This window comes from Penicillium chermesinum, assembly GCF_028974085.1.
Source record: "Penicillium chermesinum strain IBT 19713 chromosome Unknown utg000002l:1.0-5270490.0:1.0-5274688.0, whole genome shotgun sequence".
Classification (NCBI taxonomy): Eukaryota; Fungi; Ascomycota; class Eurotiomycetes; order Eurotiales; family Aspergillaceae; genus Penicillium; species Penicillium chermesinum.
Genome location: NW_026695312.1, coordinates 5138822 through 5165908, shown reverse-complemented (window position 1 = coordinate 5165908; position 27087 = coordinate 5138822). Strand labels below are relative to the sequence as shown.

At 51.8% G+C, this 27087-nt stretch overlaps 10 protein-coding genes across 10 annotated transcripts; 5 read left to right on the top strand and 5 right to left on the bottom strand.

Annotated features, from left to right (window-relative positions):
- Positions 1–772: 772 nt before the first annotated feature.
- On the top strand, positions 773–2650 carry N7468_002847 (type-X family DNA polymerase; the record flags this gene model as incomplete). Its single annotated transcript, XM_058472144.1, has 1 exon — positions 773–2650. The coding sequence occupies one exon, from the start codon at positions 773–775 to the stop codon at positions 2648–2650; it is 1878 nt and encodes a 625-aa protein (XP_058335285.1).
- Positions 2651–3451: 801 nt separating this feature from the next.
- N7468_002846 (uncharacterized protein) lies at positions 3452–7797 on the bottom strand (the record flags this gene model as incomplete). Its single annotated transcript, XM_058472143.1, has 3 exons — positions 3452–5577; positions 5705–6692; positions 6826–7797. The coding sequence occupies 3 exons, from the start codon at positions 7795–7797 to the stop codon at positions 3452–3454; spliced, it is 4086 nt and encodes a 1361-aa protein (XP_058335284.1).
- A 1417-nt stretch (positions 7798–9214) lies between these two features.
- Positions 9215–9991, bottom strand: hmgX (the record flags this gene model as incomplete). The annotated part of the gene is made up of 1 exon (XM_058472142.1): positions 9215–9991. One exon carries the CDS (start codon positions 9989–9991, stop codon positions 9215–9217), a length of 777 nt encoding a protein of 258 aa, XP_058335283.1.
- Positions 9992–10408: 417 nt separating this feature from the next.
- N7468_002844 (4-hydroxyphenylpyruvate dioxygenase family protein) lies at positions 10409–11792 on the top strand (the record flags this gene model as incomplete). Its single annotated transcript, XM_058472141.1, has 4 exons — positions 10409–11058; positions 11122–11181; positions 11240–11597; positions 11658–11792. The coding sequence occupies 4 exons, from the start codon at positions 10409–10411 to the stop codon at positions 11790–11792; spliced, it is 1203 nt and encodes a 400-aa protein (XP_058335282.1).
- Positions 11793–12198: 406 nt separating this feature from the next.
- Positions 12199–13425, top strand: N7468_002843 (uncharacterized protein; the record flags this gene model as incomplete). Its single annotated transcript, XM_058472140.1, has 3 exons — positions 12199–12359; positions 12425–13178; positions 13207–13425. The coding sequence occupies 3 exons, from the start codon at positions 12199–12201 to the stop codon at positions 13423–13425; spliced, it is 1134 nt and encodes a 377-aa protein (XP_058335281.1).
- A 426-nt stretch (positions 13426–13851) lies between these two features.
- N7468_002842 (DUF1479 domain-containing protein) lies at positions 13852–15336 on the top strand (the record flags this gene model as incomplete). Its single annotated transcript, XM_058472139.1, has 2 exons — positions 13852–14112; positions 14170–15336. 2 exons carry the CDS (start codon positions 13852–13854, stop codon positions 15334–15336), a joined length of 1428 nt encoding a protein of 475 aa, XP_058335280.1.
- Positions 15337–15677: 341 nt separating this feature from the next.
- Positions 15678–17199, bottom strand: N7468_002841 (putative peroxisomal 3-ketoacyl-coA thiolase (Kat1); the record flags this gene model as incomplete). Its single annotated transcript, XM_058472138.1, has 6 exons — positions 15678–15716; positions 15770–15881; positions 15935–15999; positions 16051–16899; positions 16955–17050; positions 17107–17199. The coding sequence occupies 6 exons, from the start codon at positions 17197–17199 to the stop codon at positions 15678–15680; spliced, it is 1254 nt and encodes a 417-aa protein (XP_058335279.1).
- A 1110-nt stretch (positions 17200–18309) lies between these two features.
- Positions 18310–20520, top strand: N7468_002840 (putative phenol 2-monooxygenase; the record flags this gene model as incomplete). Its single annotated transcript, XM_058472137.1, has 5 exons — positions 18310–18356; positions 18414–18627; positions 18686–19170; positions 19233–19267; positions 19319–20520. The coding sequence occupies 5 exons, from the start codon at positions 18310–18312 to the stop codon at positions 20518–20520; spliced, it is 1983 nt and encodes a 660-aa protein (XP_058335278.1).
- A 544-nt stretch (positions 20521–21064) lies between these two features.
- N7468_002839 (MDR family MFS transporter) lies at positions 21065–23038 on the bottom strand (the record flags this gene model as incomplete). The annotated part of the gene is made up of 7 exons (XM_058472136.1): positions 21065–21256; positions 21295–21382; positions 21415–21478; positions 21537–21827; positions 21938–22432; positions 22500–22811; positions 22858–23038. Coding segments are annotated over 7 exons (1623 nt in total), but the record flags the coding sequence as incomplete, so codon positions are not given.
- A 364-nt stretch (positions 23039–23402) lies between these two features.
- Positions 23403–26908, bottom strand: N7468_002838 (uncharacterized protein; the record flags this gene model as incomplete). Its single annotated transcript, XM_058472135.1, has 5 exons — positions 23403–23843; positions 24045–24270; positions 24326–25378; positions 25441–26062; positions 26104–26908. 5 exons carry the CDS (start codon positions 26906–26908, stop codon positions 23403–23405), a joined length of 3147 nt encoding a protein of 1048 aa, XP_058335276.1.
- Between the last annotated feature and the right edge of the window lie 179 nt (positions 26909–27087).

Sequence of the window (27087 nt, the reverse complement as noted above, 5' to 3'; positions counted from 1 at the left end):
TTGGCTGTGGATCCAAACAACCCTGACAACATGGGGCCCTGCTTGGTACGCTCACGTTCTACTAACGTCGTCTCAGCCTTCAACCATACTAACGAAAGCTTCTCTCGCAATCAGAAAAGGTGTAATGAAGCAGCGGCGGCGACGGCAGGTTGTGATTCGTTCGTCCACACCAATTGCACCTGTCCAAGTGATATCTTTACTGGGGCTCTGATGGGATGTCTCGAGCTTCTTTGCAACCAGCCTGACTGGAAATGTATGGCACGCCACTTTCACTCTTGGTTCTTGCTGACTTAATGCCAGTGTCGCTGGAGTTACATACCAAACGATGTGGGGGTCCATTCATCGGGGGCAAGGCATGGAAGCCATTTGATTTTGGCTCCGAGTCGGCGTTTCCTTGTAATTTCAAGTGTAAGCGCCAGGAGAACTCGCGTCCGTCTTTCTAGGTGCTATTCAGCAGAGCCTGGAGGCGAACGAGCTCAAAACGCAAAGCAGGGGAAGTTGAGAAGTTGATTGCCTCAGGCATAAGTCTGACGTCAGCGATTCAACCTCGGGGCCTGGTTTCGTGCTGGATCTTGAATTCGTGTTCTACAAATGCACAGCTTGATGACAATATTGATTTCGTAAATCGATGGCTACTTCCAGGTGATCGCTTAGTGTGCTCGTGAAGAAGCTGCAGCAGTAGCTGATTTCGGATGAGATCACGGCTTGGGACGCAGCAACGATGCAGAAATGACACGACGCTTGAAACACTGCAAAAATCGCCCAAGATAAAATGAGCGTAGGGACTCCGGACGAGAGCCTTCCTGCTGTTCTGGCCGGGCTTCCCCCAATATTCATACTGCCCACTCATCTCCCCCTGGATCGGCTCCATGAACTTGAGCGCCGCTTGGTGGATAGCGGCGGTAACTTGACCTACGAAATTGCAGAGGCAGGCCTGATCCTGGGAAAAATTGCCCACAAGAAGCGAGTAGTACTGGAACTGCGGGCACGGAACTTGTGGACAGAAGAGGTCGTCTGTGCGACCCAAGAGCCCCATGCAACCAGCATGGAAAGCAGACATGGAAGTGAGCATGAAAGGAAACGCCAGCGCGTCGCGACGTCGGAGACTCTCTCCATGTCTGATCCAGAGACTGTGCCCCGAGGCCCCAGCTACGAGGGAGAGAGCAAAGGCGCGGACCGCAGTCGACAGGATCCTGCCGGTCATGTCAAAAATGGCGATAGGCGAGGCAACATAGTGACTGTTCTGAAGATTGACTGGCTGGTGCAATCGGTTGAAGCTGGAAAAGCTCTCCCGTGGATACCCTTCCTGGTGTATCAAGGCCAGATGATAGCAAGCTCTCGACCGGCTGCAGCGACCCCGCCGCCACGTCCCAAAGATCGACCACAGGCGAATGATGCCTTACAAGCTCCAGGACCACCAAGAAACTTCCTGCCACGGAGACCCAAGGGGCCCCACGGCATGCAAGGCCCGCCACATCTTTTGAGACAAACAACATCCGAAGAGGAGAACCCCCCTCCCCCTCTGCCTGATTGGGTTCGGGACCAAGTCCTTTATGCGTGTCTCCGCTCCACTCCGCTGGAAACGCCCAATGAAGATTTCATCTCCACTCTTCTGAAAATCCGCCACATTCGTGAGTTGACCCTCGACGAGATCGGCGTGCGAGCTTATAGCACCTCCATTGCCGCTGTGGCAGCATATCCATATAAGCTCAGCCGGCCAAGTGAAATCCTCGCTCTTCCCGGCTGTGATTCCAAAATCGCCAACCTGTTTTTGGAGTTCCAAAGCAATGAAGGACGCGGTGTTGCGGCCGCAGACGCTCTCGAAGCAGACCCCACCCTGCGATACTCTCAACCATTTCTCCCAAATTTGGGGGTGGGCGCAAAGACCGCCAGAGAATTCTTTTATCGCCGAGGCTGGAGGGATCTTAACGACATCGTCGAACACGGCTGGGACACACTCTCCCGTGTCCAACAGATCGGGGTCAAATACTATGACGAACTCCAAATCGGAATCCCACGGGCCGAGATAGAGTCGATCGCCCGCGTCGTCCAAGCGCATGCTAACAAAGTGAGGCCGGGAATAGACGGAGATATCGAATGTATCCTGGTCGGAGGCTATCGCCGGGGCAAGGATCCATGTGGCGATGTGGATCTCATCTTATCCCATCCTGACGAAATCTGCACGCGGAATCTTATTGTTGATGTCGTTGCCAGTTTGGAAAAGGCACAGTACATTACGCATACCCTTTCTCTCCACCTCACCACCACCAGTCGTGACCAGCAAACTCTGCCATACCGAGGCGAGGGAGCAGGGCATCATTTTGATACGTTGGATAAAGCATTGGTGGTCTGGCAAGATCCGGGTCGAGCTGGCGAGGCTCACGGTTCCCGCAGCATGAGCTCGAACCCTCATCGCCGCGTCGATATTATCATTTCGCCCTGGCGTACCGTCGGCTGCGCGGTCCTCGGGTGGACTGGCGATAAAACATTCGAGCGCGACTTGCGCCGGTATGCGAAGAAGGCCCATGGCTGGAAATTTGACTCGAGTGGTATCCGGGATCGTGTCGTAAATGGCCAGGTCCTGGACCTCGAGCACGGCGGCAGAACATGGAGGAACGAGAGAAACTTGTCATGGAAAAGGTGGGGATAGGATGGCGCCCGCCAAATGAGAGGTGCACCAGATAAATAACATATATGAGGTACGATATCTCGGAGATAAAATGCATATGAATTCCATCGCTCCATTTCATCACTTTGCTCCGACTCAGAGCCTTCGTATTAGTATCAATGGCAAATGAGTTAGAATTGCGCCTGCAGCCGATTTCAAGGACGTGAAAAAGTGTATCATTCAAAGTTGACTCTCATGTTTTCTCCTGCAATCTGCGCACCCGAAAGGCAAAACAAACTTGAAGCCAAGTAGATAAAAGCAGGGTCACAGTATGCTAACTAATTACTATTTGTCATTGTGCAGCAAATTCTCTTATTTGACAAAGTACTCAAATTGCGATAGTCAGTGGTCTACTTCAATAATCCTAAGAAAGAAAAGAAAAGAAAACCCGATTACATTCGGATCCTAAATTGGCTTCCATGGTCTACACAGACGAATTGTATTCGGAACCCGGAATCGAAACACACGACGCTGGATGAAATTAGCGTAGATGGGGGCTTGTTCGCCAAGCTTACAAAGTACAGGTTCCTTCAAGACGTTATTACGCGAGCTGTAAGTTATACGTACGAAAAGCAGAGCCGTCAAGCATTATTGCTAATTTCACTGAATGAAAGGCGGATCAAGAACTATAGTTCCGGGCCAGCCGCTGGTACCTACCCAAGTGCAAGATACAATGAAGGGTAGGTTTAGGATTTTACGGTCAGACATTACCACTCTCCCCCCCCCAAAATATAGTTTCATTAAAATATTCAGAAAGGGCACAATTCAGATTCTCAGCCTAAGCTACAGATTCAATGTTTTGGCCTCCGTTCCTTGAAGCATCGAATCGGTCCCAAATTTCACATTCTTGTATCTCAAGTCGAATTCAACGTGATTCTTCACTTTAACTTTCCCATCCAGAAATCGTTGAATTTCGGATTTGATGGTTTCCGTTTCCATAGACTGAACCAACGCGGCACCCCCGGGTTGATAATGCGAATCTTCTAGGAGAGACTGAAGGGAAGGCCCGGCCATCAATTTCTCTTGAAACCTGTCACCTTCTACCTCAGTAAGAAAGATCTTATAGGCCTTTTCCCACCACGTTGGTGGATGGCCCCAGATATCGGCCAGGCCAGTGTCAGGCCTTCGGGACGCCAACAAGAGTTTCGCCGCATCAATACATGAATACCACCTTTCAGAGGATGCACTAACATAGCCGCTCGCAGTACGGGGAAAACTCAACGGTCCCATAGCCCAGGAAAGGGCTGTTCGTCCGTCGATATCTTGTGCGTCAACATCTATTCTGTCACAACGTAGGAGACACTCGAGGATCCTTGTATTCCCGCGGGTGCATGCCGTAATCAGTGGTGTCTGTCCGTACAAGTCTCTGCTGTTGACGTCCACAGAAGCGAAGCTCAGCAGAACTTCAATTCCCCCTGGATAAGATCCCGGATAAGCTTCCGAAACCGCAGTAGCTAGAGGAGACCTGAGGTAATTGTCTCGCGCATTGAAGTCGACCCTGTTAGTCCTGAATAGGCTCTCAACCACTAACTTTGTTTGCCCGATTGGACGATCCCGGGAGCCATTTACAGCCCATATGAGCGGGGTTCTTCCTGTCTCATCACGCCTGTCAACTTCGATTCCCTCTATTTCAAGCAAAGCCTTCACAATATCGACATGACCGAGTTCGGCAGCATGGGAGAGCGGGTCACGCCCCATATAGTCACAATGTTCGTAGTCGAATCCTCTTTTGATGAGAGATTTCAGCGACCATTCATCATTCGCTAGGGCTGCCCAATGAACGGCGTTTTTTCGATCTTCATCTTGGCACTTCAGATTCAATGAATCTTGCCGCAGCAATATATCCAAAATGCCCCTGTCGGCCTTTGCCCACTGATCAACACCCACGGGGATAATCATGTCGTATTCAGTAGTCGATCTGAAAGCCGTCCTAAGAAGGGGCCTCTTGATGCGGTCAGCGTTATTGATATGAGCCTGTATGTTGATCTTCGCCTCGGATACCAAAAAATCGACCATACCAGGCTCACGCTTCAGAATTGACCAACTCAAAGGAGTTCTTCCGCTATTTTTGAGAAATTCGTTGAAATCAACGAAATTTGTGAAAAGCAAAAGTCTCAATATGCTCACGCACTTGCCCTGGAGTGCGAAAAATAATAACTCCTGACTCTTCTTGATTTCTGATTTGGATTGCATTGTCTGTCCGTCCAATTCGACGAAGAATTGCTTCATGCGGGAAACCATCTCGGGCTCAACGGCAACGTCTGAACTTTGTAGTTGAGAGTCGGGCTGCAGTCCCAAAAGAGCTCGGACGGATGCCATATTTCCATTGCGAAATGCGGCACCCATTGGACACAAGTATTGGCCGCCCAAATCCCACGCATGCGATTTACCAAGAACTTGGACTTGTATGAGATAATGCAGGTCCCTATGGGCCATAAAATAGAGGAGTGAGCAGTCATCCTTGTATTGTGGTGTTGTATACTTTTCAACAGCATTGTAGACGTGGTTGAAGTCAGAAAACCGGTTAGAATATGCGTCTAGGAACACCTTTTGAGAGATGCCTTCTGCCTGTGCCAAATCGCTGTGCTCGAGGACTTTGCGAATGGCGTAGTCAAGGAAAGGGAAAGCTTCCTGTATGGATCCGTCTTGTCGTTTGCCTTGCGGCGTATCTCTCAACATTAGAAATTCTTTGCCGGAGCAGGGCTGACATAATAGTAGCGCGCCAGAAATATAGTCAAAACAGAACTGTTTCAGACGGTCATGAGAGACTCCAATGAAGCTCTTTGAGTCATTGCTTTGGGACTGGATTATACTCAAGCCGTTTCTCTGAAGTAAGAAGTCTCGCACGGACTCGTGGATGAAACGAACACGAGGCTTTGCTCTGCTTCGCTCAGCATTCTCAGCAAGGCCTTTGGTAACATCGAGCACGAGTCTATCCATGACCGTGGTTGAATGCAACTTCTAGATCGATATAGTCTTCAAGGACATTTGTCTTCTCGAATAAGACAGCAAAATAGACTTCTTCTCTTGTCAGACTCCGACGAGCGAAAAGAATGAGCTGAAGGCTGAATATGAGCATGTGCATGTCTTTTTGATCTCGCGTTAGGATGTCCGTGAAAAGATTATCGAGTCCATCCGGTATTTCGTCCAGTCGTTTTTTCAAGGCGCTTATATTGCCTCTGTCAAAGGCTTCGTTTAATGAACGAACAACAAGCATAACCCATAAGAAGACACCATCTGCTCTTTTACAAATAAGGTTCCTGATATCTTGGACAACATTGGACCGACCACCTTTCAGTTTCGTCTCAACGTACTTTCTCAAGTCCTCTTCATGCTCCTGCTGATCTTCAACAATGAGCTCGATCCCTTTGTCAAGGGTGATGTGTGGATAGTGGCGGCTTGCCAAGCAGATTCTCAGGTAAACCGTATGGTCGACTGCGGATTTTCCAAGCTCTTGAAAGAACGTTGTCATATCTTCGACCTCAGTTTGATCGCATTCATCTACTGCATCAATCAGAAACAGTATGTGGCGCCCCTTCAAAGACTTGATAGTCAATGACAACAAGTTCTTCACATCTCTTTTCGTCCAGATAAGATCGCCATCTTGAAGCTCAAGACGTTTAGCCACATCGAGAAATGTGTTTTTAGCGTCAGGCGGCGCCCTGGAATGCAAAAGCTGGTGTAATAATGATCGATACATTCCCATAACAGATCTTTCTAGCAGAGTGCCCTGGGCGTGAAAGAAGAAGGACAGGAGGACAGTATCACGAAGCCTTTTCTTCGCGTTCAGTAGCAGGTACTTCATAATAGTCGACTTCCCGGCGCCAGGCTTTCCTTTCATCCAGAAAAAGCCCCCATGGTTTGGCAAAGATTCCTCACTCATCCATGCCAGGTACTCAGGACGTCCAGTTATCCACTCGCAAGTCGTCTCATGAGCGGAGCTTATCTCCTCGAGACGGAATTGAGCTTGTGGGAACGTCAAAGACTCAATATAAAAATCGTCTTCATAGCCGGATTCGCTGATCTCTACAGCGGGCCTTTTCCTGCAAGATGCCACCGGCATGCCTTGACTATGATCTACTGTCGATCGGTCAACTAAGAACTGGGGTCGATTCAAAATAGATCCCATCATATTACGTACTGTTAGAAATTCTAACCGAAGGGTTAGGCAGATAGACTGGAGTCTCGTCCAAGATCGATCGCGCACATGCTGCTGCACTGGCTGCCGCGAAGTGCTGCCATTCCTTCGTTTTGTGACTGTCGGCATAATCGCTCACGCCCTTTATCACGACACATGGAAGATTTTCCCAGACACCTGCGCCTTCCATCTCGAAGCCAATGATATCTTCAATCTCGGAGATTTGATCACGGTCGTGCGCGGACATTATGACCGTGTCTCCGGATGCGACAAGGCCGAAATGCACCACTACTCCCTGATCGTGCCGCGCGTGATCTCTCTGGCGAGCAACGATGCCGTTATCGCAGTGGGTGTATTCAGCGCATTTGCAGTTCCTCGTTCGATGTCCGTACTCGGGGCTAAATAGCCTATCTTTCTCCGCGCCAGGGTAGCGACTTGGGAACTTCTTCTGAACATCGGTTAGATACGTGGCTAATCGATTGACCAGCCGGTCATAACCAACTTCCAATTTGTTGAGGAAAGAAAGGATCTCCGGGCGAGGCCTTGGGAGATTGGCGAGCGCAGTGTTCTTCCGGACAAATTCTGTAGGATAGAGGCGCCCGAGATCATACTGCACGACGCCCTTGCTAACAATAACATCTCCGAGGAAAATATCTTGCCGTGGGAATGTTTGGCTCTTCGTGTATGGGACACCCCCGCACACGCCCACAACAAGTGCCAGCTCCAGGCATGTATAGCTCCTCTTGACATTGGTTGCCACGCTGGAGGCATACCCCTTTCCCGCCCCGGGCATGTACACAAGGACGACATGATATTTCCCAATGCTTCCCAGCGTGTATGCATTGTTGTCACCAGGGACCTTTCGGTATTGGTCGAGGCTCTCGTCGTAGATCGCGTCGAAGAGTTGTACGACAGCCTTCGCCTCCAGCGTCAGGGCACAGATGATGGTGATCTTGAAATCTTCTCGCGATGAGGGAGGCGGGATGGGCATCTTGTGGGCTAAACAAGCGGACTTCTGTCCTAGCCGCTCACCACTTGGTTCAAGACGATCGTACACGTAGAATAGGAAGCATCATCAGGGACTCGTGATTTCCAGCGTCCAAGTACTTTTGGGCGCTAAAGGCGGTGTGATTTGATGTTGTTAGCTTAGCGCCGCCACGCCACTCTTCTGCCTTGCCTATTTGGAAAACCGCCCTAGGAGTCGCTCGGCTTCCACCATCCTTCTAGCTGGTATGCTGTTGCCGACATTGCACTGCTATCAAGTGTTTACTCCCTCACATCCCCAAAAACCTTCAATCCACCCTATCTCAGGCTAGCTGCTGTTTTCCTTGATTCTGTGCGGTACCCGCGTTCCTGCGCATACCACCTGCCTCTATAAAGCACAGAAGTCCATTGCTGTAGTGATTCTTGGCCAGTGCGATAGCGCGGAGTTGACGTGTAGAAAGAGTGAGCGGCATTTTTCCCATTCTCATGGCGACCAGTCGGAAGCTCGAGTATAAATCATAAATAAAGCGGCCCTTCCGCTTCTCAGGTTGACTATTAATTTTCAACCCTGTCTATACAGTTTGCTGCAATGGCCGGTCCATTGTGAAAGCTGCCTTATCTACCCTGATCAATATAAATGACAATTCGCTCAACATCATCACGTCCTTTTCAAAATCTGCGCTTGTACTTTGAGTCCGGTTGGTCATCCGAGTCTTGCTCGCTAGAGCTCCCCTCAATTCCCCCGGGTATGGTCTCTTCTTTGGGGGATCCCGACGCCGCGGATCCTGTAGATTTCTTTCCGTGATTCCCTGCAAGTTCGGTGCCATCGTGTCTTGGTGTCAGGAGGGTAGGACGAGACGTGGTTGGAGGTGCAGCCGTCTAGGCGGCCGGGAAAAATTGGCGTATTAACAGTAATCTTCATCCTACTGTAACTATATAATCGGGACTAGGCAGTTTCAACACCGCCTTAGCGTTGAATAGCACCCGATCTCCCGGGCCCCGCAGAGCTCGTAAACGAAGGGATGACGAAGGGGCTCCCTCTCCCTGCTGAGAGTGGTCTTCCGAGCCCTGTTTAAGGTTGAGAATTGGGAAAGTGGAACTGAACTTCGAATTGACGTATCGCTACTATTCTAAAAATGGAGAAGTGGGAGTTCCCCAACAAAAAACCAGGCAAAGCGGCCGAGTAGGCAGAACAGGTCCGTAATGACATTGCCTCAGCTAGTACATGTAGCCTCGCCTCTACTAGCTGTACTAATAGCCTAGCCTCCATACCTTCCGCAACAGCGTTAGGGTTCGACATGGTTTCTCTGCGTAAAATATGGAAGCCAATCTCGAATGTCTCTGTACACCGACGCCAGGACCCAATATGCATCTATAAAATGTAAAATTCCAGCAAATAAGCATTATGTAGATTGCGCGTTCCATCACCCACGCATCTCTTTCATCATGGCCTCTTTCATGATCGCGCCGCACATCTTGGCGTACGGGTTTGTTTGGACCGAGAGTTGTTGCGCGACTTTGTTTCCATATCGCCCACCAAAGAAGAAGTCACGGCTTGCCATTTCCTCTAACTGGTCCGCATTGAGATTGCAGAGACGAGAGGGGAGGCCAGCTCCAAAGCCAACTCCTCCGGCGGTCTTCTTTGTTCGGGCTGCTTTCAACAGCAGGTATCCTCGATGGGTGTGTGCGTCGGCGAGTAGCCGTGCTTGTGTTGGCGATACAGGATCTGCAGGTGACGCCGGAGTTGCCAAGGAAATCGCTTTTCCAATGTCGGAAAGAATGCGATCGCAAAGCTCGGCAGACTCGAGGCGGAAGAGGTCGTCCCTGGGTATCGTCTCGGGAGAATGGGAATTTGTCCTATCGGACTGAAGATCGACCAGGATCCGCAAAACTTGAGCGCGGTTTGCATATGCCGACGGATAAGAGGGATAATCGTTAAGAAGGCCGTCCAAGCTATGAAGTGCTGATTCTACATGCTCACGCTGCGGTGACTCGTTGGAGTGCAACTTGCGGACGATTTGCGTCTCCTGGGCCTTGAGGGAGTCGAGGTCTGCTGGGGAGATGTTGAGAGTAGCAGGCCACGGTGGAAGCTGCGAGTCAATTTTCACGCCAGAGGAAGGCGCCGATTCAGCGTCGAATAAGGCTTGCAGGACGGACGTATCATTTGAAGACAATGATGGACGGGCTGTTGCAACCGACATGGTGGGCTGGTAGGTATGATCCTTGCGGAAGGACTTGCGACTTGGGAAGAAGAGAGTTCTCCGCTCGCAGAGCTCGATCCACGATTAGATATCCAGAAGAAGCAATCAGGAATAGGAAAACAGGAAATAGGAAATCCTAGGAGAGTAGACGCCGAAAGAGCGAGATAAGTAGGGCTACAGGCGGATACACTCCGCAGTGGTGATAGAGCCGGCTGTTGGCGGGTGTTTCAGGATATCGCAGGATCAACCCGTCCAGGCTATTGCAGTGATACTCCGGCGCAGAGAAAAGGAGGGTTTATTAAATTGCTTATAGGATAAGCCTCTTCGTCTGGATTTATTTCGTACTATCTTCTTCCAACATTTTGCAAATCTTTACTTTGGGTTTCCAGCCAGCACACCTATCGAGAACCCCTCAAGATGGCACCTTCCGCCATTTCCCCTTCGCCTTCGCCTGCTGCCCCGGCATCACTGGCCAGTTACCGTGGCTATGACCATGTGCACTGGTATGTTGGAAATGCCAAGCAAGCGGCGAGTTACTATATCACCCGCATGGGATTCAAGCGTATTGCCTATCGGGGCCTGGAGACCGGAAGCCGCAGCATCTGCTCCCATGTGATTGGGAATGGCGACATCGTCTTTATTCTCACGTCTCCCCTTCGCTCTCTTGACCAGATCGACCGCTTCAGCCCCGAGGAGCAAACCCTCTTGCGTGAAATCCATAGTCACCTTGAGAAACATGGCGATGCAGTTAAAGACGTTGCTTTCGAGGTCGACGATGTTGATGCCGTCTACTCTGCAGCCGTGAAGAATGGTGCCAAGTCAGTTTCGGCTCCGCAGACCCTGGAAGATGACGGAGGCCAAGTCAAGACTGCCACGATCCAAACCTATGGAGAAACCACCCATACGCTTATTGAGCGAAGCCAGTACCACGGCGCTTTCTTGCCAGGATACCGTCTAGAGGGAGGCGAAGACCCGGTTGCAAAGCTCCTGCCTGGTGTGCACCTCACCCGCATTGACCACTGTGTCGGAAACCAGGACTGGGACGAAATGGACAAGATTTGTGAATAGTAAGCTCTTCCATCATGAGGTTTCGAACGTGGGGCCTAGGCCGCTAACTTCTTTCGTCACAGCTATGAGAAAGCCCTTGGATTTCATCGTTTCTGGTCCGTGGATGACAGCCAAATCTGCACGTAAGTGTTCCATGACCTGATAGCCGGTATCAAGGGCGAAAAGTGCTAATTAGGACAGGGAATTTTCCGCACTCAAGAGCATCGTCATGGCCTCGCCCAATGACGTCGTGAAGATGCCGATCAACGAGCCTGCGAAGGGGAAGAAACAGTCTCAGATCGAAGAATACGTCGACTTCTACAACGGCGCCGGTGTGCAGCACATTGCGCTGCTGACGGACGACATTATCCGGGACATCACCAACTTGAAGGCCCGCGGCCTGGAGTTCATCAAAGTCCCCGAGACTTATTACATAGACATGAGGGCCCGATTAAAGAAATCGGGCTTGGTGCTTGAAGAGGATTTCGAAACGATCCAGAGCTTGGATATCCTCATCGATTTTGATGAGAATGGATATCTGCTGCAGCTTTTCACGAAGGTATGTCCTATCCCTTTCCGTTCAAGATTGAGTTAGGAGTTTCTCACCACGTTCATGCAGCACATGATGGATCGTCCTACTGTGTTCATCGAGATTATTCAGCGCCACAACTTCTCAGGCTTCGGCGCCGGAAACTTCAAGTCGCTGTTTGAGGCTCTTGAGCGAGAACAGGAGCAGCGCGGCAACTTGGTATGAGTTCAATGACTTTGGTCGATTTATGCATTTGGGTGTGAGAGTAGCATTGATACCTGGCGTGTTTCTTCAAGACGTGACAATCTCTTTTTAATCAGTTTCTGTGTTGGGGGTCAAAGTTCGAGGACGGTTGCAAGTTTATGACCCGATGATTCCAATTTCCCAGTTCAGCCTGGATTTTCGTATTTAACAATTTCGGCCAAGCGCTAGTCACAAACATCTGCAAATTTCACGCTCAGCTCCATGAAAGAAAGAAAAGCCATAAGAAGAGTAGAAGAAATGTAGATTCCTGGAACCACCGAAGTGCGGGAAGGAAAAAAGGGATCCGCCCAATTGCGAGTCCGCGGATTATTAGATTATTACGTCGGGGGGCTCCATCGTCCTTCAAGCCCACCAACATTTTCACCTCATGGCGACCTTGAAGGGAAGCTCGCCCGCCCGAGCCCTCCGACCGGGCTTCTGGGGTTCAAGTCCACGGTGTCGACAGACCCGGGCGTTCAGCCGTTCCCAGCAATGTCGCGCGCCCGAAGAAGTCCAAGGCGCGCATAAATACTGCGTCGATCTGCTTTCGTATGCCGGATGCTTTTGCCCTGCAGCCCTGATGAGCCACACTGTACTAACGTCGTCGACCCTAGCAAATATGACCGACCGTCCTACACGCTCAGCAGCTTCATTCCACCCCATGCGCGCTCCTTCTATCTAGCCCTCCGCGCCTTGAACGTTTCCCTCGCTCTCATTCCCGAAACAACCTCGTCGCACACGATTGGTCTTATGCGACTGCAATTCTGGCGTGATGCAGTCGCAAAGATCCTGGCTGGCTCGCCGCCAAAAGAGCCGGTCGCCATTTTACTGGCATCGGCCATTTCCGATCTCCACGAGCGCACCGAGGGCCACGCTCGTATCAGCCGAAGCTGGCTCACACGCCTCATCAGTGCACGCGAGCAGACCCTCACAAATGATCCCTATTCGAGCATCGCGGACCTTGAATCCTACGCGGAAAACACCTACTCCACCCTCATGTACCTCACGCTAGCGGCACTCCCGATGACTTCGGTGACAGCGGACCACGTAGCATCGCATATTGGAAAAGCAGTGGGGATCGCGGCCGTCTTACGAGGACTGCCCCTGGTTGCATTTCCACCACCGACGCCCCAAAGCCCCCATGGCGGCGCTGCGGCCAGCCTCGGGCTCAGCGGTGGCGCAAGACAAGGAGCAGTCATGTTGCCGTTAGACGTCATGGCTCAAGCCGGTGTCAAGGAAGAAGACGTTCTCCGGTACGGTGCTGATGCTGAAGGTCTCCGCGATGCCGTTTTCACCGTCGCGACCCGCGCGAGCGACCATCTGATCACCGTGGAACAAATGCTGACCAATCTTCGTGCTGGCAAGGATGTTGGTCATGACTTTGAACATGCCGGAGAAGAAGGCCATGAGTACGACTCGTATGTTTCCCGGGAATCCCCCCCTCGACGAAGTCAATCGCGCTTTTGGCGTTTTTATGCCCGCCATTAGCACTCGGCTGTGGCTGGACCGGTTGCAACAATACGACTTCGATGTCTTCCGACCTGAACTGCTCCGCTCAGATTGGAGACTCCCTTGGAAGTCTTACTTGGCATTCCGGCGAAAGAGTTTCTCCTAGCTTATGGCATAGCTGTGTATAACAAATGTACTTATATATATGTGTGTGTATGTGTAGATGGCAGTTCTTCTCTACATTTGTCAGTGACAACATGCGTCTTTGACCTTTCAATGTCGTAATTGCGAACCCACCTCTACGCAGGAATGAATTTGGACCGGTAGGTTCCTGATATACGCTGCGTATACTGTATAAAACTCGAATCTGAGCCGATGTCTCCGCTGGCAGGTTCGCCACTGGCGGCTTCTATCCAGATCAAGTAAGCTTCCGCATCGCCAAGCGGGATGGTTACTTCTTTCGGTGATCTACCCGCCTTATTAGTAGTATGCCCCGCGAAGTATATAAAACGCCCGAAGGACAGGCCCCTTCCTTTCATATGTTGCATCAGGAACGGGTTATACTCCCTAGAAGTAGATCCTGCATATTACCATGTCGATATCAAGGCTTCTTTCGAAATCTTCAATCCGTGCTGCGTCAACCTTAGCCCAGACGACCAAAGCAGCGGGAGACATTTCGTCTGTCTTCCCGAGTCTACGACCAGACTACAAGCCAGAGCCTCTTCCATCGCGATTCCGCGACCTCAAACTGAAATACTTCAGAGGGAATGAAGAGGTGATCACGAAAAGCTGGGAGAGGCTCTTACCTAGTCTGCAGGAGGAAGTGGACAAGATCAAGTCCAAAGGCAGCGATGTATGAAACTCTCGGCCTGTGCTACCGTGAGATGACGCTCGCTAACATGGACGCCAGATAATTCCTTCCATAAATTACTCTGATGTGTTAGCCGGAAACGTTCCTGACTCTACCATCAAAGAGATCCACCATCGAGGGAGTGTGGTGATTCGAAACGTGTTGCCTCGGGACACAGCTTTGGGTTACAAGCAGCGTATTCGAGAATACATTGCCGCTAACAAGGAGCACGTCAAGGCCTTCCCACCCGACTCCCCTGCGGTGTATGAGCTCTATTGGAGCCCGTCCCAAGCAGAAGCCCGTGCGCACAGCAATGTTCTCGATGCGCAACGTTTCCTGCAGCGCTTATGGCATTCGTCCGACCCGAACGCGCAAGTGTCCACGCAAAATCCGCTCACATATGCCGATCGACTGCGAATCAGGAATCCCGGCGATGCCAAATTCACTCTCGGCCCGCATGTGGATGGCGGGTCGCTTGAGCGATGGGAAGACCCGGAGTACGCAAGTGTTTATACCAAGATCTTGCAAGGCCAGTGGGAGCAGTACGACCCTTGGGATGTGACGCATCGCCTCGGAGCTAAGATGGACCTGTACAACGGAGCCGGTGCATGCTCCATGCTGCGGTTCTTTCAGGGTTGGCTCTCCATGTCGGATACTGCTCCCGGGGAAGGGTCGCTTCACGTGTGCCCCATGGTCGTGCACAGCACTGCATACACCATCCTCCGTCCATTCTTTGAGGTCGAAACTGGCAAGCCTAATCTCGATGCCACCTTCCCGGGTTCCGTTCCCGGTGCGTGCCAGGAGTACAACCCCGTGACACATCCCCACCTGGAGCTGGAGGACACAATGGTTTCGGTGCCACAGGTGGAGCCCGGCGATTTTGTTGCATGGCACTGCGACTCATTGCACTCGGTCGACAGGGAACACCGTGGTGCCGGAGATTCGAGTGTCCTCTACATCCCCGCTACACCGCTGTGCGAGATGAATGTTGATTATCTCCTCAAGCAGCGCAAGGCAGCACTTGACTATTCCCCGCCTTGGGATTTCCCCGGTGCCGGTGGCCCTGGAGAAAAGGGCTTCCACGGTGCCCTTGACTGGAGTTCGCTAAATGTTGAAGGACAGCGGGCAATGGGACTGGGCAGCCAACCCTGGGAAATCAACGAGGCCATGACAGAAGGCGAAAAGAAGGCTGTTCGGTCAGCTAATAAGGTTTGCTTTGGAGTCTAAAAGTACGGATAATATCAATCATCGGTCGCGTTCCTTTTGAGATGAAATAATCCGTATTGTCCTTAGTCTTCTAACAGTGCGGGTCATTTCCCCTAGTAGGACACGCCCATGTCGCATTTGTATATATTGACGTCGCCAACTATGACATTTCAATCCTGGACATCAACTTCCCAACATGAGAAAATCACCCCCAAGGTACCTTGCTCAAGCTGACTTGGCCAGTAGCACGGATCAGTATCTCTAGTTCTAGTAGCAGGCGAGGCGAGGCTACTAATAGACATACACCTGCCAGGGAGTCATGGACTGCCCCACGCGACTGCCTACAGACAATCCCTCAAGCATCAATGCTCCGATACAAAGATACCCGCCATGCCCATGCCCTAGGAGACTTGATTAGTGCTAGATGGCAACGAGGAGTTGATGGCCAACTTACTGTCCCAACACACATCGACGTCACCGCGACACGTTTATCTTGTCGGCGCAGTTCCGCGAGAGCAGTGACCACTTGGCGTGCACCAGTCGCACCCAAAGGATGGCCAAAGGCGCTATCAAATGTTAGTCAACAGAGCACAGTAATCTTCCAGCCCGGTAATCTTACATAGCTCCACCTCGAGGGTTCACCTTAGCCTCGTCGAGGCCCAACTTCCCGACGCAGTAAACACCCTGGGAAACATTAGAAGCAACTCATTTGGCAGAGACACCCGTTGGACACACCATGGAGGCAAAGGCTTCATTGATCTCAAAAATATCCACGTCTTCCTTGGACAATCGAAATTTGTTCAGAATCTTGGGGATTGCAATAGAGGGACCAATGCCCATGATGCGTGGTTCCAGCCCAGCCACGGTAGCTCCGCAGAACTTGGCTACAATAGGCTGCCCAAGCTCCAAAGCCTTGGATCGCTTCATCAGCACCAATGCAGCGGCGCCGTCGGTGATCTGGCTCGCATTGCCCCCGGTAGTCGCGCTGGGCTGCCATTGAGGGAATGCCGCGCGGATTTTACCCAACCCTTCAGCGGTAGTGCCATAGCGGATTCCATCATCGCCATCGACGACAATTTCCTTGACCTCCCCAGTCTTGGGATCCTTGATGTGAGTCTTAACCGGTACGATCTCCTCGTTGAACCAGCCTGCCTTCTGTGCCCGCTCAGCCTTTTGGTAACTCGCCGCTGCGAAGCGGTCATGTTGTTCTCGCGAGATGTTGAACTGAGCCGCGACATTCTCCGAGGTCTGCCCCATGGGCTGCGAGTTCTGCGACGCGAGCGGGTGGGAGGTGATGCGCTGCGACATCTCGGGCGCACCGCCGTCTGCATTCGTGCTCATGCTCTCCGCTCCTACTGCGATACCAACATCAATCGACCCGGCCATGATCTGATTTGCGATATTCTGGATTGCGAGCAGGCCGGATGAGCAGAACCGGTTCGCAATAGATGCTGCTGCGGTGGCTGGAAAGCCAGCAGCCAAAACCGCCGAGCGCGCGACATACGCTGCGCCAGGAGCCAGCACATTGCCAACGCAAACGTCTTCCACCAAGTTGGGATCAATCTGGGACTTTTCTCGGACGGTCTACTATCATGAGCGGACTGCATTACGGACTCGATCTCTGTGTCTCGCTACTCACCGACAACAGCGAAATCAACAGGTCGTCCAGGGTTGTATCCTTCAGACCCCCCTTTCGGGCCTTGGTGAGCGGCGTCCGGGCCAAGTAGGTGATGACCTACAGCGTACCACATCAGTGAACGTGCGACCTCAAGCGAAGATTCTCTAACTGACCACATCATCCGGGTTCTTCGCTAGCAATTGTTGCCGCGGGGACGCCGACAACTGGTTGGCGACCGCCGAAAGTCGTTCCTGTGCAGATGACATCTTGTATGGGGTCTTGCTCGTGGAACGCGTCTGCATTTAAAGCCCTCCACATCGCTTTCATGAAAAAGCAGCCGCGGCTCCATTGCAGACCCCAGCCGAGCTGAAGTGCCGTTGATCATCAGCGCCAGGCGATACGATACCGTCATGGCGAGCAACCTCGGTCGACGCCTTCCCGAATTGATTGGCTGCAGTGCGTCTCCACTCGCGTATTTTATGTCTACACACGTCTCGCTACGACCGACAGCTGGATTATCCTCGGTCAGAGTTGACTCGTCCAGGGATCCATCGATGTTGCCTGGGGTAGAAGACACTGTGCAAGTAATGTAGCTATGTGGACCAGAGTTCCTCTGTGCCAGCGCCTAGCTGGATTCAACGCCCAGAGGTTGCTGGCATCCAGAACAACATTCAACCCTAAGGGACAGATTCCGCTCTGGTTCCCGACCGAAGGGGGCATGTAACCACCACTTTCCATGTCAGCCATTTGACTAAGATTGAAGTGTTGCTGGCTTGGGTAACATGGAATTCTGAAACTCTCGTCGCAAAAAATTCTCCCACTCCAGGGCATCACGACAGGGCGTCAGGATCTCACAGCAGGTATCCTCGTCCTACCATCCACAACGCTACCCAGAGCGGGCGGTCGTGAGCTACTACTCGTACATTGTGAGCGCAAGCCTCCTAGGAGAAATCCTAGCGCGAACTGCTCATCAGCTGACCACCCATACATTTCAGCACTGTCATCCTGGGGTTGAAGATCGTGGTCTTTTCAACCTATCCATGTCGTGTTAGACCTTGGTCGTGCATGAGAATCCCGGATAAAAAGTACTGGTATTATGATATTCCGCGAGGATTCAAAGAACATTGTCGGTTTTAGTACATCCGCTTAGTCAATATATCGGAGTAGCCCGGGTGGCTGTAGTGCCCCGCACGATTTTATAACTACGAGCCCTATAAGGTCTGGTAGTAGATAAGCTTGGTGCGTCTTCGGGGTCAAACTCACGCATGCCCATTCGACGCCTAGTAGTACGTTGAGTCCAGCAAGGGAGATTCAGAGGTATCATACGTCTCGAATATACCAGCCGCTTGTCATCCCTCCCTGTCTCGATAATCACGATGTGTGAAGCGTGTCCCGCCGTAGACGCCGAGTCCCACACGGATGTGTAAGACGTTCCCCTTCTGAACCAATATTATGGCGTTTCTGAAATATCATCTACCAGGTTGATCGTGGGCGCTGGCCCATCTGGGCTAATGGCCGCCTACTGGATGGCGCGCTACGGTATAAGAGCTCGGATAGTTGACAAACGGCCCACGAAAGTATTCACGGGCCATGCGGACGGCTTGCGCATGCGAACTCTGGAGCTTTTTGATAGTATGGGGATCCAGCACCGTGTCGACCACGAGGCCCAATCTGCGGTAGATGTGAACTTCTGGGTTCGTGACCCTCCGTAAAGGCCAAACGCCCCTACTGACAAGGGCTGCACAAGGGCAGGTTCCTGGGGAGAAGGGACAATTGATGCGACAGGGCCCCATTACTCCGGGTCAAGCGCATCATTCTCCTTTCCACCATATGCTATTGAGCCAGGCACGTATCGAGGACTTCATCCTGGACAGTATACGGGAGCATTCGGATATCGAGGTGGAGCGTGGGGTTATAGCAGAATCGTTCCACTACGACGAGACCCCCGGCGAAGACCCCAATGCTTACCCTATCACGGTGCAGCTCCGGAGAATCCTTGATGATCCGCAAGAAAAAGGCCAGGGCTCGCAAGCCAGCCATTCGACGAAGCCAAGCGGTTTTGATCAAAGTAACGTGCCCCCCGAAGATCACAACAATCTCGCTGAACAGAACCAGAAAGCGCATGTGCCAAATGAGACTGTTAGGGCGAAGTATATCATTGGCTGCGATGGCGCTCATAGCTGGACAAGGGGACAATTAAATATCCCGTTTGAAGGGGAGAGCACCGAGCATGTGTGGTATGTTGAAATTAACCCCAAGCCGGTCTTTTAGTCCAGGTAAAACTCATATCCTTCTGAAGGGGCGTTATAGACACGATACCCATCACGGACTTCCGTAAGTAGATCGGAGTGGAGCACCCGCGCGTAACAGCTAACAGGAATATAGCGGACATTCGACGTCTTTGCACAGTCACGAGTCCGCATGGCACGATTCTCGTCATCCCACGCGAAAAACAACTCGTGCGTCTGTACGTTCCAGTTCAGATCATGGACGAAGAGAATGGGCGGTTCGACCGGTCGAAGATCACTCCCGAAGCGATCAAAGCACGCGTCCAGGCGATTCTGGCCCCTTACAAATTCGACTATCAGATCCTCGACTGGTGGACCGCATACCAGATTGGCCGACGAATCGCCCCGAGCTTTTCGCGGTGGAACCGGGCGTTCATCGCGGGCGACGCCGTACACACGCATTCGCCTAAAGTGGGACTCGGGATGAACATGAGCATGCAGGATGGGTTCAATATTGGGTGGAAGGTGGCTCTGGTGGTTTCCGGGGCCGCGGATCCTTGTATCCTCCAGACTTATCACGAAGAACGGCATCGTCTCGCAGAGTTGTTGCTTGAATTTGACAAACTCTGGGCAGGCATGTTTACTCAAGAGAATAAGCCCGCTGCCAGAGGTGCCCAAGGGAAGACAGAAAGCATGATGCAGGTCGTGGAGCAGTTCCAGGATTTTGCAGACGGCATCAAAGCTTTCTACGGCGAAAGCCCTCTGGTCTGTAAACAAAGCGGAGGGGTGAATCTCACCACATGCAACTTGATCCCTGGAGAGAGAGTACCCCCAGTCAAACTTCGCATGCAGGCGGAGGGAAACAACGTCTGGACAACACGGCTCTTCGAGAGTAATGGCCAGTTCAAGCTCGTTGTGTTGGCCGGTGATGTTCGCGAGGTAGCACAGAAACAGCGCCTTGAAACCTTGAGTGCATTCCTATCCCGCTCCGAGCCACCGAATAGCTCGCTCTTGACCAGATATAGCTCGATAAGGGGACGCTCCAAATCACTCGTGGATGTTTTGACCGTCCATAGTGCCCCCTGGCCAGACACAGAATTCTTCCACTTTCCAGAGGCCCTCCGGCCCTTAGATCCTGTGTTTGGATGGAGTTATGGCAAAATCTGGTGCGATGATTCTTGCAGCTGGGACCGCGACTGCGATGGCAGGGCATATGAGAAATGGGGAGTTGACCGAAAACGTGGCGCTGTTTTCATTGTTCGCCCCGATCAGTACATCGGTTGGGTGGGCGAGTTCGAGGACATTGAGAAGGCAACTAAGTATTTCGATGGCTTTCTAAAAACTTCGAAGGGCGAATGATAGGTTCATCCTGGGACTTTCAGCTGAAAGACGTAAAGTGTTGCACCAGATAATACCACGAGTCTCGCGCCGTGACACAAAGAATACGTCTATGGTCCAGATTGAGCCTAGGGCTTGTTTAGAAAGTAGAATATGAGGGTTCTCAGGAGGAAGAGGATTCAAGGATCTGGAAAACTATCAAAAGAACGAAGCCAGACTCTATCCAACCAGCTTCACATGGCAAGTAGCACCATGCGCTGCCAGTTGCGGTACCAATCTATATAATATATCTTTCGCCTTATAGCACCAAAGGAGAAGCAGACTGAATGCAGCAATAGTCCCAACAAGCGAATTTGAACAGCGTTATTCAAGAGAATGCAGTATTTGCCACTTCCCATAGAGCTTGATCGGCTCCTCCATCTCACTCAAGAGACAGCACAGGAGAGCAGCGATTGCAGTTCAGAATACCGAGTAGCACCCAACTTACCGATCAAATAGATCATGCAATTCCATCTCAACGCAGGAATTGCTTCTACAATGGCATTAGGGGGGGCGCCCTGGGTAACTAGGGCTCGGCGGAACGTTCCAACCCTTTGCCACCAGTAAAAAGAGCTGCGAATGTCGCAATGAGCCCAAATCCAGCGGATGTGGCGAAGCAAAGCCTGATGCCTCGGTAGTAAACGAGACGAACGGCGATCTGGACATCTGGGGGCAGGGTACGGATTGCGGAGACTGAGTGCCGAATCTCGTCAATCAACTAAGGGGAGAAAACCTGATTAGCATTTGATTCAACACGAAAATTTGCCATGCCTTTCTTTTCTTCTGGAGTGGTTGTACTTTCCATTTATCTGGTACTTCACTCAAGGCCTCGTCAAGGCCTGAACTCAGTGTATTTTGGATGATAGCGGAAGTTACTGCCACTCCCAAACCGTGCCAAGAGAACGAATGAGGTAGACGGTGGAAGCGGAGACAGCATGGTCTGGCACATTCCAAAAGATCAGTTGAGATATCGTAAGAACGCGGTGAAGAAGACATACCGTCATGGTCAAACGCAGCGAGGAAGGTGAACAGGATACCGGGGTATACGATTCCCTGGCCAAGATTGGCAGGGAAAATGAAAGCGAAGTATTTCCAATTGTCATCATGGAAACGGAGGAGAGCAACCAGGAGGTTTCCAATGAACATAAGAGCAGCGCCAACCCGAACAAGGTGGGCCAGTTTACCCCAGCGTGACATGACAATGCCTGCGATGAGACCTCCCAGTGGAGTCGCCAGGGAAGGAATCACCAGTCGGGCGCCGGCTTTGGTTGGACTATCAAGCAGAATCACTTGAAAGAGCAAGGGCAAGGTGAAGAGGAACTTTATGTGATCAGCCAGTGTGAACGCAGGTAAGATGTCATGATGGGGCGCCATACCGCATATGAAGCCATGCCTACACAGACATTGGCAATTTGAGTTGATACTGGGAGTACGCCAGATAGCATTTTCAACGGGATCAGGGGAGCTGCCTTCGTTTTAGCTTCGACGATGATGAAGCAAGCCAAGAACACGATGCTGGCGAGCAAAGATAAGATCACCCAGATGCTCGTCCATGGAAGCTCGTTGCCACCCAGGCTGAGGCCCACCAATTGGCTTGATAGAGCCAGCACTAGCAGGCAGGCGCCAAGAAGGTCAATCCGGTGCCAAATGCCTCGCGGCTCGGTCGTGGCCTGGGCATCTTTCGCAGGGAACTTCAAGACAAAGTAGCCTAAAACCAATGCACTCAAGGAGACTGGTGCTTGCAAGAAAAAGCACCAGCGCCATCCGATAGTATCTACAATAGCACCTCCGAAAGAGGCACCGCAAATAGCGCCAAAGCCGTAGGCGACATTTTGTACGGCCTGGTACATGCCGCGATTGCGAAATGGAATGAGGTCGGAGTTGATCACAGTCGCTGAGCGCATGCTGTTAGCAATCTGCAGGTCATTGGCCGTCTCTAGGCGGAGTTCATCTCGACTTACCCATTGTCATCAAGCCACCCCCGCCGATTCCGGTGACCGCACGCATGATATTCAGGAAGACGACATCCTTTGCGACGGTACAGCCTACGCACCCAACGATAAATGAGATTGTGGCCGTGAAGAAACACGTGCGCCGGCCGAGGATATCCGAGAAGCGACCATATAGCGGCTGGAAGGCAGTACTCGTGATCAGATATGAGGTCGTGAGCCACGATGCCGTGTTGGCAGCATTGAATTCGGAGCTGATGACCGCATACGTCGACGCAGTGATTGTCCCATCAAACCCAGACAGGAACACGTTTGACATGATGGCTATTTCTGTTAGGCACTGGCTTTTGTGACGAGATGCTTGACATACCCAATTGTATCCAAAGGAACCCTGGCGGGGGTCTCCAAGTGCTTTGCGCCGAGCGCAGGAGGGGCTCTTCTTCATGCGTGGTAGACATAATAAGACTCTTCACGGGATTGGATCCAACTGGAACGTGGATTGAATTTGGAGAAACCTTTTCGAATTCCAAATCTCGAGCGCAGAAGCCTACTTCTGAGAGGGGTAAATCTCGCGGGGACTGGATTGGGCAATGGAACCGAGAGGCTTACGACATTCTACTTACGACATTCTACGGACCCATCCCGAGGTCACATCACGAGCTTATCGATGCAAGGGAAAAAGAGCATTGAGATAAGAGAAAAAAGATATATAACATAAGGTATGAACTTGTATTTCATCAGGTATGTATCCATCCATCATTACCTCGCGGTCGATGCGACGCAGCCAGGCATCTAAAGCTATATCAGAATGGAGGTTGCTCTCCGCTATCCGAGTGAATCCAGACATTCAAAGTACATGTAGATCATGCCAGATGCAAAGAAGATTGCGGTATTCTAATCTAATAGGATGAAGGACTATGATGATCGAGTCCGCACGTACTTGGTGTGCGTCCCCTGGGCGACGATCGTCAGGCCCTCCTCCGTTCGTTTGGAGATCGTCACCGTGGTGAACGCCAACGATTTGCCAACCTTACTGGCCCGGCTTTCGATCTCAATCCAGTCGCCCGCAATCGCCATCGACAGGTATGTTACGTGGATGTCAGTGCTCACGCCGGTCGAGTCGAGTCCATGAGTGGCAATCGCCATGCCGCCCGCCCAATCAGTGACGGTCGCAGAGAATGCCCCATGCACTGAGCCCTTGGAATTAAGCTGGCGAGGGCCCAGTTGGAGTCGAGCTCGTACCAACCCCCTCTCCGCTTCATAAATCTCCACCTCATTAAGAAGAAATTCATAGATCGGGCTGTTGGTACGAGTGCGCTCCCATACTTTATGGACCTGCTGGAGCTCGGCGTTCATCTTGGGCAACCGGATAACTGAGAAGCAAAAGGGGGGATGTGAGAAGGACAGGAAAGGGGAGAGCTTACGAAGTTTGGTTTTTTAAGAGAAAAGGGAAAAGCGGGCTTAACCCATGCGCTAGTCCCAAAGAGGATGTTTGACGGAAGCGACCCGCGCTATCCTTTTTCGGGTCTCATTCTATTCACGATTCTACGCGCGCACCCGATGTCGCGACTTTCTCGAGAGCATCTGAGACAACATGAAGTGGTTCACATCTTCATCGCCCCAGTAGGTCAGATGACTCGCAATGCTAGCAATCAGCGAGATATCAAAAGCTCCCTCCTGGATGCTATAGTCGACTCGGCCGTTTGCATTCAAGGCGCGGACTTTCGCATCTTCGAACTTCATCTTCCGATCTTGCTCTTCGGGGGGGGTTCCCTGATGCAGCCTGCTCTGAGCTGACATCCTGTCCTTCTTTGGCCTCAGCTCGCCCTCTTTGAAACCCATCATAGAGTGTCTCGATATCCGGATCAATCAAAATATGGAAGTGCTCGTCCTCTTGCGATGCTTCTCTGGGAGAGCCAGACTGGGTTCGTTTGTGGCCTGTGGCCTGGTTGGCTTTGGCGGCAGCAGAGGCGTCCTCGGCAGTGAGTCCCAAGTGCCGGTTAAGCAAGCTGCTTGCGACTCCGGAGGTGATGTTAGTCCAAAGGGAGCCGACGCTCTGTCCCATGCGATCTCGAAGGATGGAGAGGCTCTGGCCAGATGCAGTCCATAGGCTCTTTTTAACCGATGGGAGAGATTGGGGCTTGAGAGTGGCCATTGCTGGTGAAATAAGGGGCTCTAGGCGGTAGCTCACTGGGTCAGAAGGATGAAAGATATTGTAGATATCGCGGCACTTCGGGGCAGAAATAAGGGCAGAATTGTTCGTAAAATCGGTGTTACTGTGTGAGGGCTTCTTGGAGTGCTTCATAGATCCAAAAGACTTGAGCTCGGAGTCGAGGGTATTTTTACGGTCTCGTGCGGTTCCACCAACGGGGGAGTAACCGGCAACGGTCTTGCCTTTCAACATTTGAAATAGCGCGAGGGGAGACCCCAGGCAGAAGAACTCTTCGCACTCGAAATTCAAGGCATTTGTTCGTCTTCGGTGCGATTTCATGTCATCACTCCCATCCGCCGCGAGTTTCTGTTCTTCATTTATGGAAGACATATCTGGCTGGTGGCACAAGATATCGAAAAGGATTGCACTGCCGAGAGAATGGCCGACAAGGCTCACGGTCCCATGAAAAGAAGGATTTCGTTCCTTGTAAAGCTGAAGAATCCGGTTGCATTCTTGCTTCACAATATTCGAGATATGGTCGCAATACCCGCTCTGATAAAGCAAGACATCCATTGCCAGATCTGAGATGAGGTTGCGAACAGCGGGTACACTCTCCAGGGTAATGTCAGCAAGGCTGGGATATGCGTCGTCTTCCAGTGAATCAGCATCGGTCAAGTCCAGCTCCTTCCGGTTCTGCCGGACCCCGCGGTAGGGAAAATCTAGCAGATGGCGCCAGCAGCTACGTCGCAATTAGTATTCTGAGCTTTTCAAGACTTGCAGGCGGATATAGTATCAACTTACACGGGAAGAACTTGGACGCGGCAGTTGTCCTTGCTGTCCGCAAAGGCGGAGTTTAGGGCTTGGAGGTCAGGAGAAGCTTTGTAGACAGTCTTCAGCGTCTTTCGAAGCACATTGACGTCGTGTATGAAGTTAATACTCTCCAAACGTAATCCAAGTCGCTGTCCAATGCCATGGGTCACAAGGACAAGGTGATCAATATCCCGTTCCCGATCTTCGTTCTCCACTTCCCGCGAATCTTCCATCTCCTTCTCTTCTTGCTGACGAGCTTCTTCCTCGAGCTCAGCCGAATTTTGAGGCTCTCCGGCAAGGGAAGACATTTGCCGCTCAAGCGTAGACTTGGGCCGTCTCGGGGTTGGGTCGGTGGTAGATATGGTCTTCTCTAATGAAGGAGAAGACCCGGGGACCAAGACTTTTTGTTCCATCTCACCGGTGGGCGGGCTGGGGTTGGCAGTGTTCGAAGCGCTTTCCGTTGGTCTCCGTTCAGACCCACGATTTTCAGAAGATTCTTTGCCTTTGCGGAGGTCAAGGAGGCCTCGTACGACTTTGGTACCTGGCGCACGACCTAGTTTCTGAAAGACAGTGGTGCTTACGCGTGACACGAAATCGTCAGTATTTATCCAGGCTGTCGTTGCATCCTTAAAGACAACCACTTGGTTCATGTACGCCCCGAATAAACGGTATTCTTTGAGGGGGAGGAGGACACCGCGGGATCATTTCCAGCTTCTGCGGCAGAAGTCTTCGAGGTGTCTGCTTGTTTGGCCACGCCGGCGCTAGACTGCTGGTTTGCTGTCGCGGGTTTCTCTTTTTGTCCGTCTTGGAGGCTCGTGTCGATTGCACTACCTTCCGACGCTTCTGTCCTCCACGGCCGTAATTTCAAATAACCTTCTTCTAGCTGTGTTGCAAGATTCTCCTCGCAGGGTCTCAGTGCCGATCCTTCTTGGAAGAACCACGTCCCGCGGCGAACCTCGTACACGGGGCCGACCCAGTAAGCAGGGCTCAATTCCCGAGCTTCAATGTTGACATCAAAGAGGTAATCTTCATTCACAGGGACATTTTTTGTTGGTGATTGTTGAGACGTTTGGGAAGGTTGGGAGCTCTTGCTAGCCTCTTCGAAATCCGATAGCTGCTGGAAGGTCGATTCGATTGAAAGAGAATCCTTCACGGAGAAAGGTACAAATTTCTTCGGCTTGGGTAAGGGCTTCTGCTCGGCCTTCTTTTCGGTGTCGAGCAAGGCAGGCTTGCGTTTGGGCGCATCGACAGCGTAGAACCATCTAACCTTCAACGGAGGGCAGTCGGCGGGGTAGAGGCGCTGGTTCACTCGGTGTCGGTGGGTCACGGTGTGGTCTTCTCCTGTAGATCGCTGCAATGCTTCCGGCTTCGTCTGGCTCTCCGGTCGCGGAGTCGAGCTTCTCGGAGTGGCCCATGGGGAGAAAGCCCCCAGGAAGGACTTTTGGTCCGCGCCCGCCATGGCGGTCTTGCAGGCCCGCGACAGAGCTTGAGCACGAGCCAACTTGAACGCTGTCGTAATAAGAATGGTGGAAGGGGCGCGTGCTGTAAGGGGGAGGATCAAGGCTGCATCTTACCAAGAGATGAACTGTCAGGGCAGACACGAGACGCGCAATTGCTTCAGCATGTGAGAAACACATG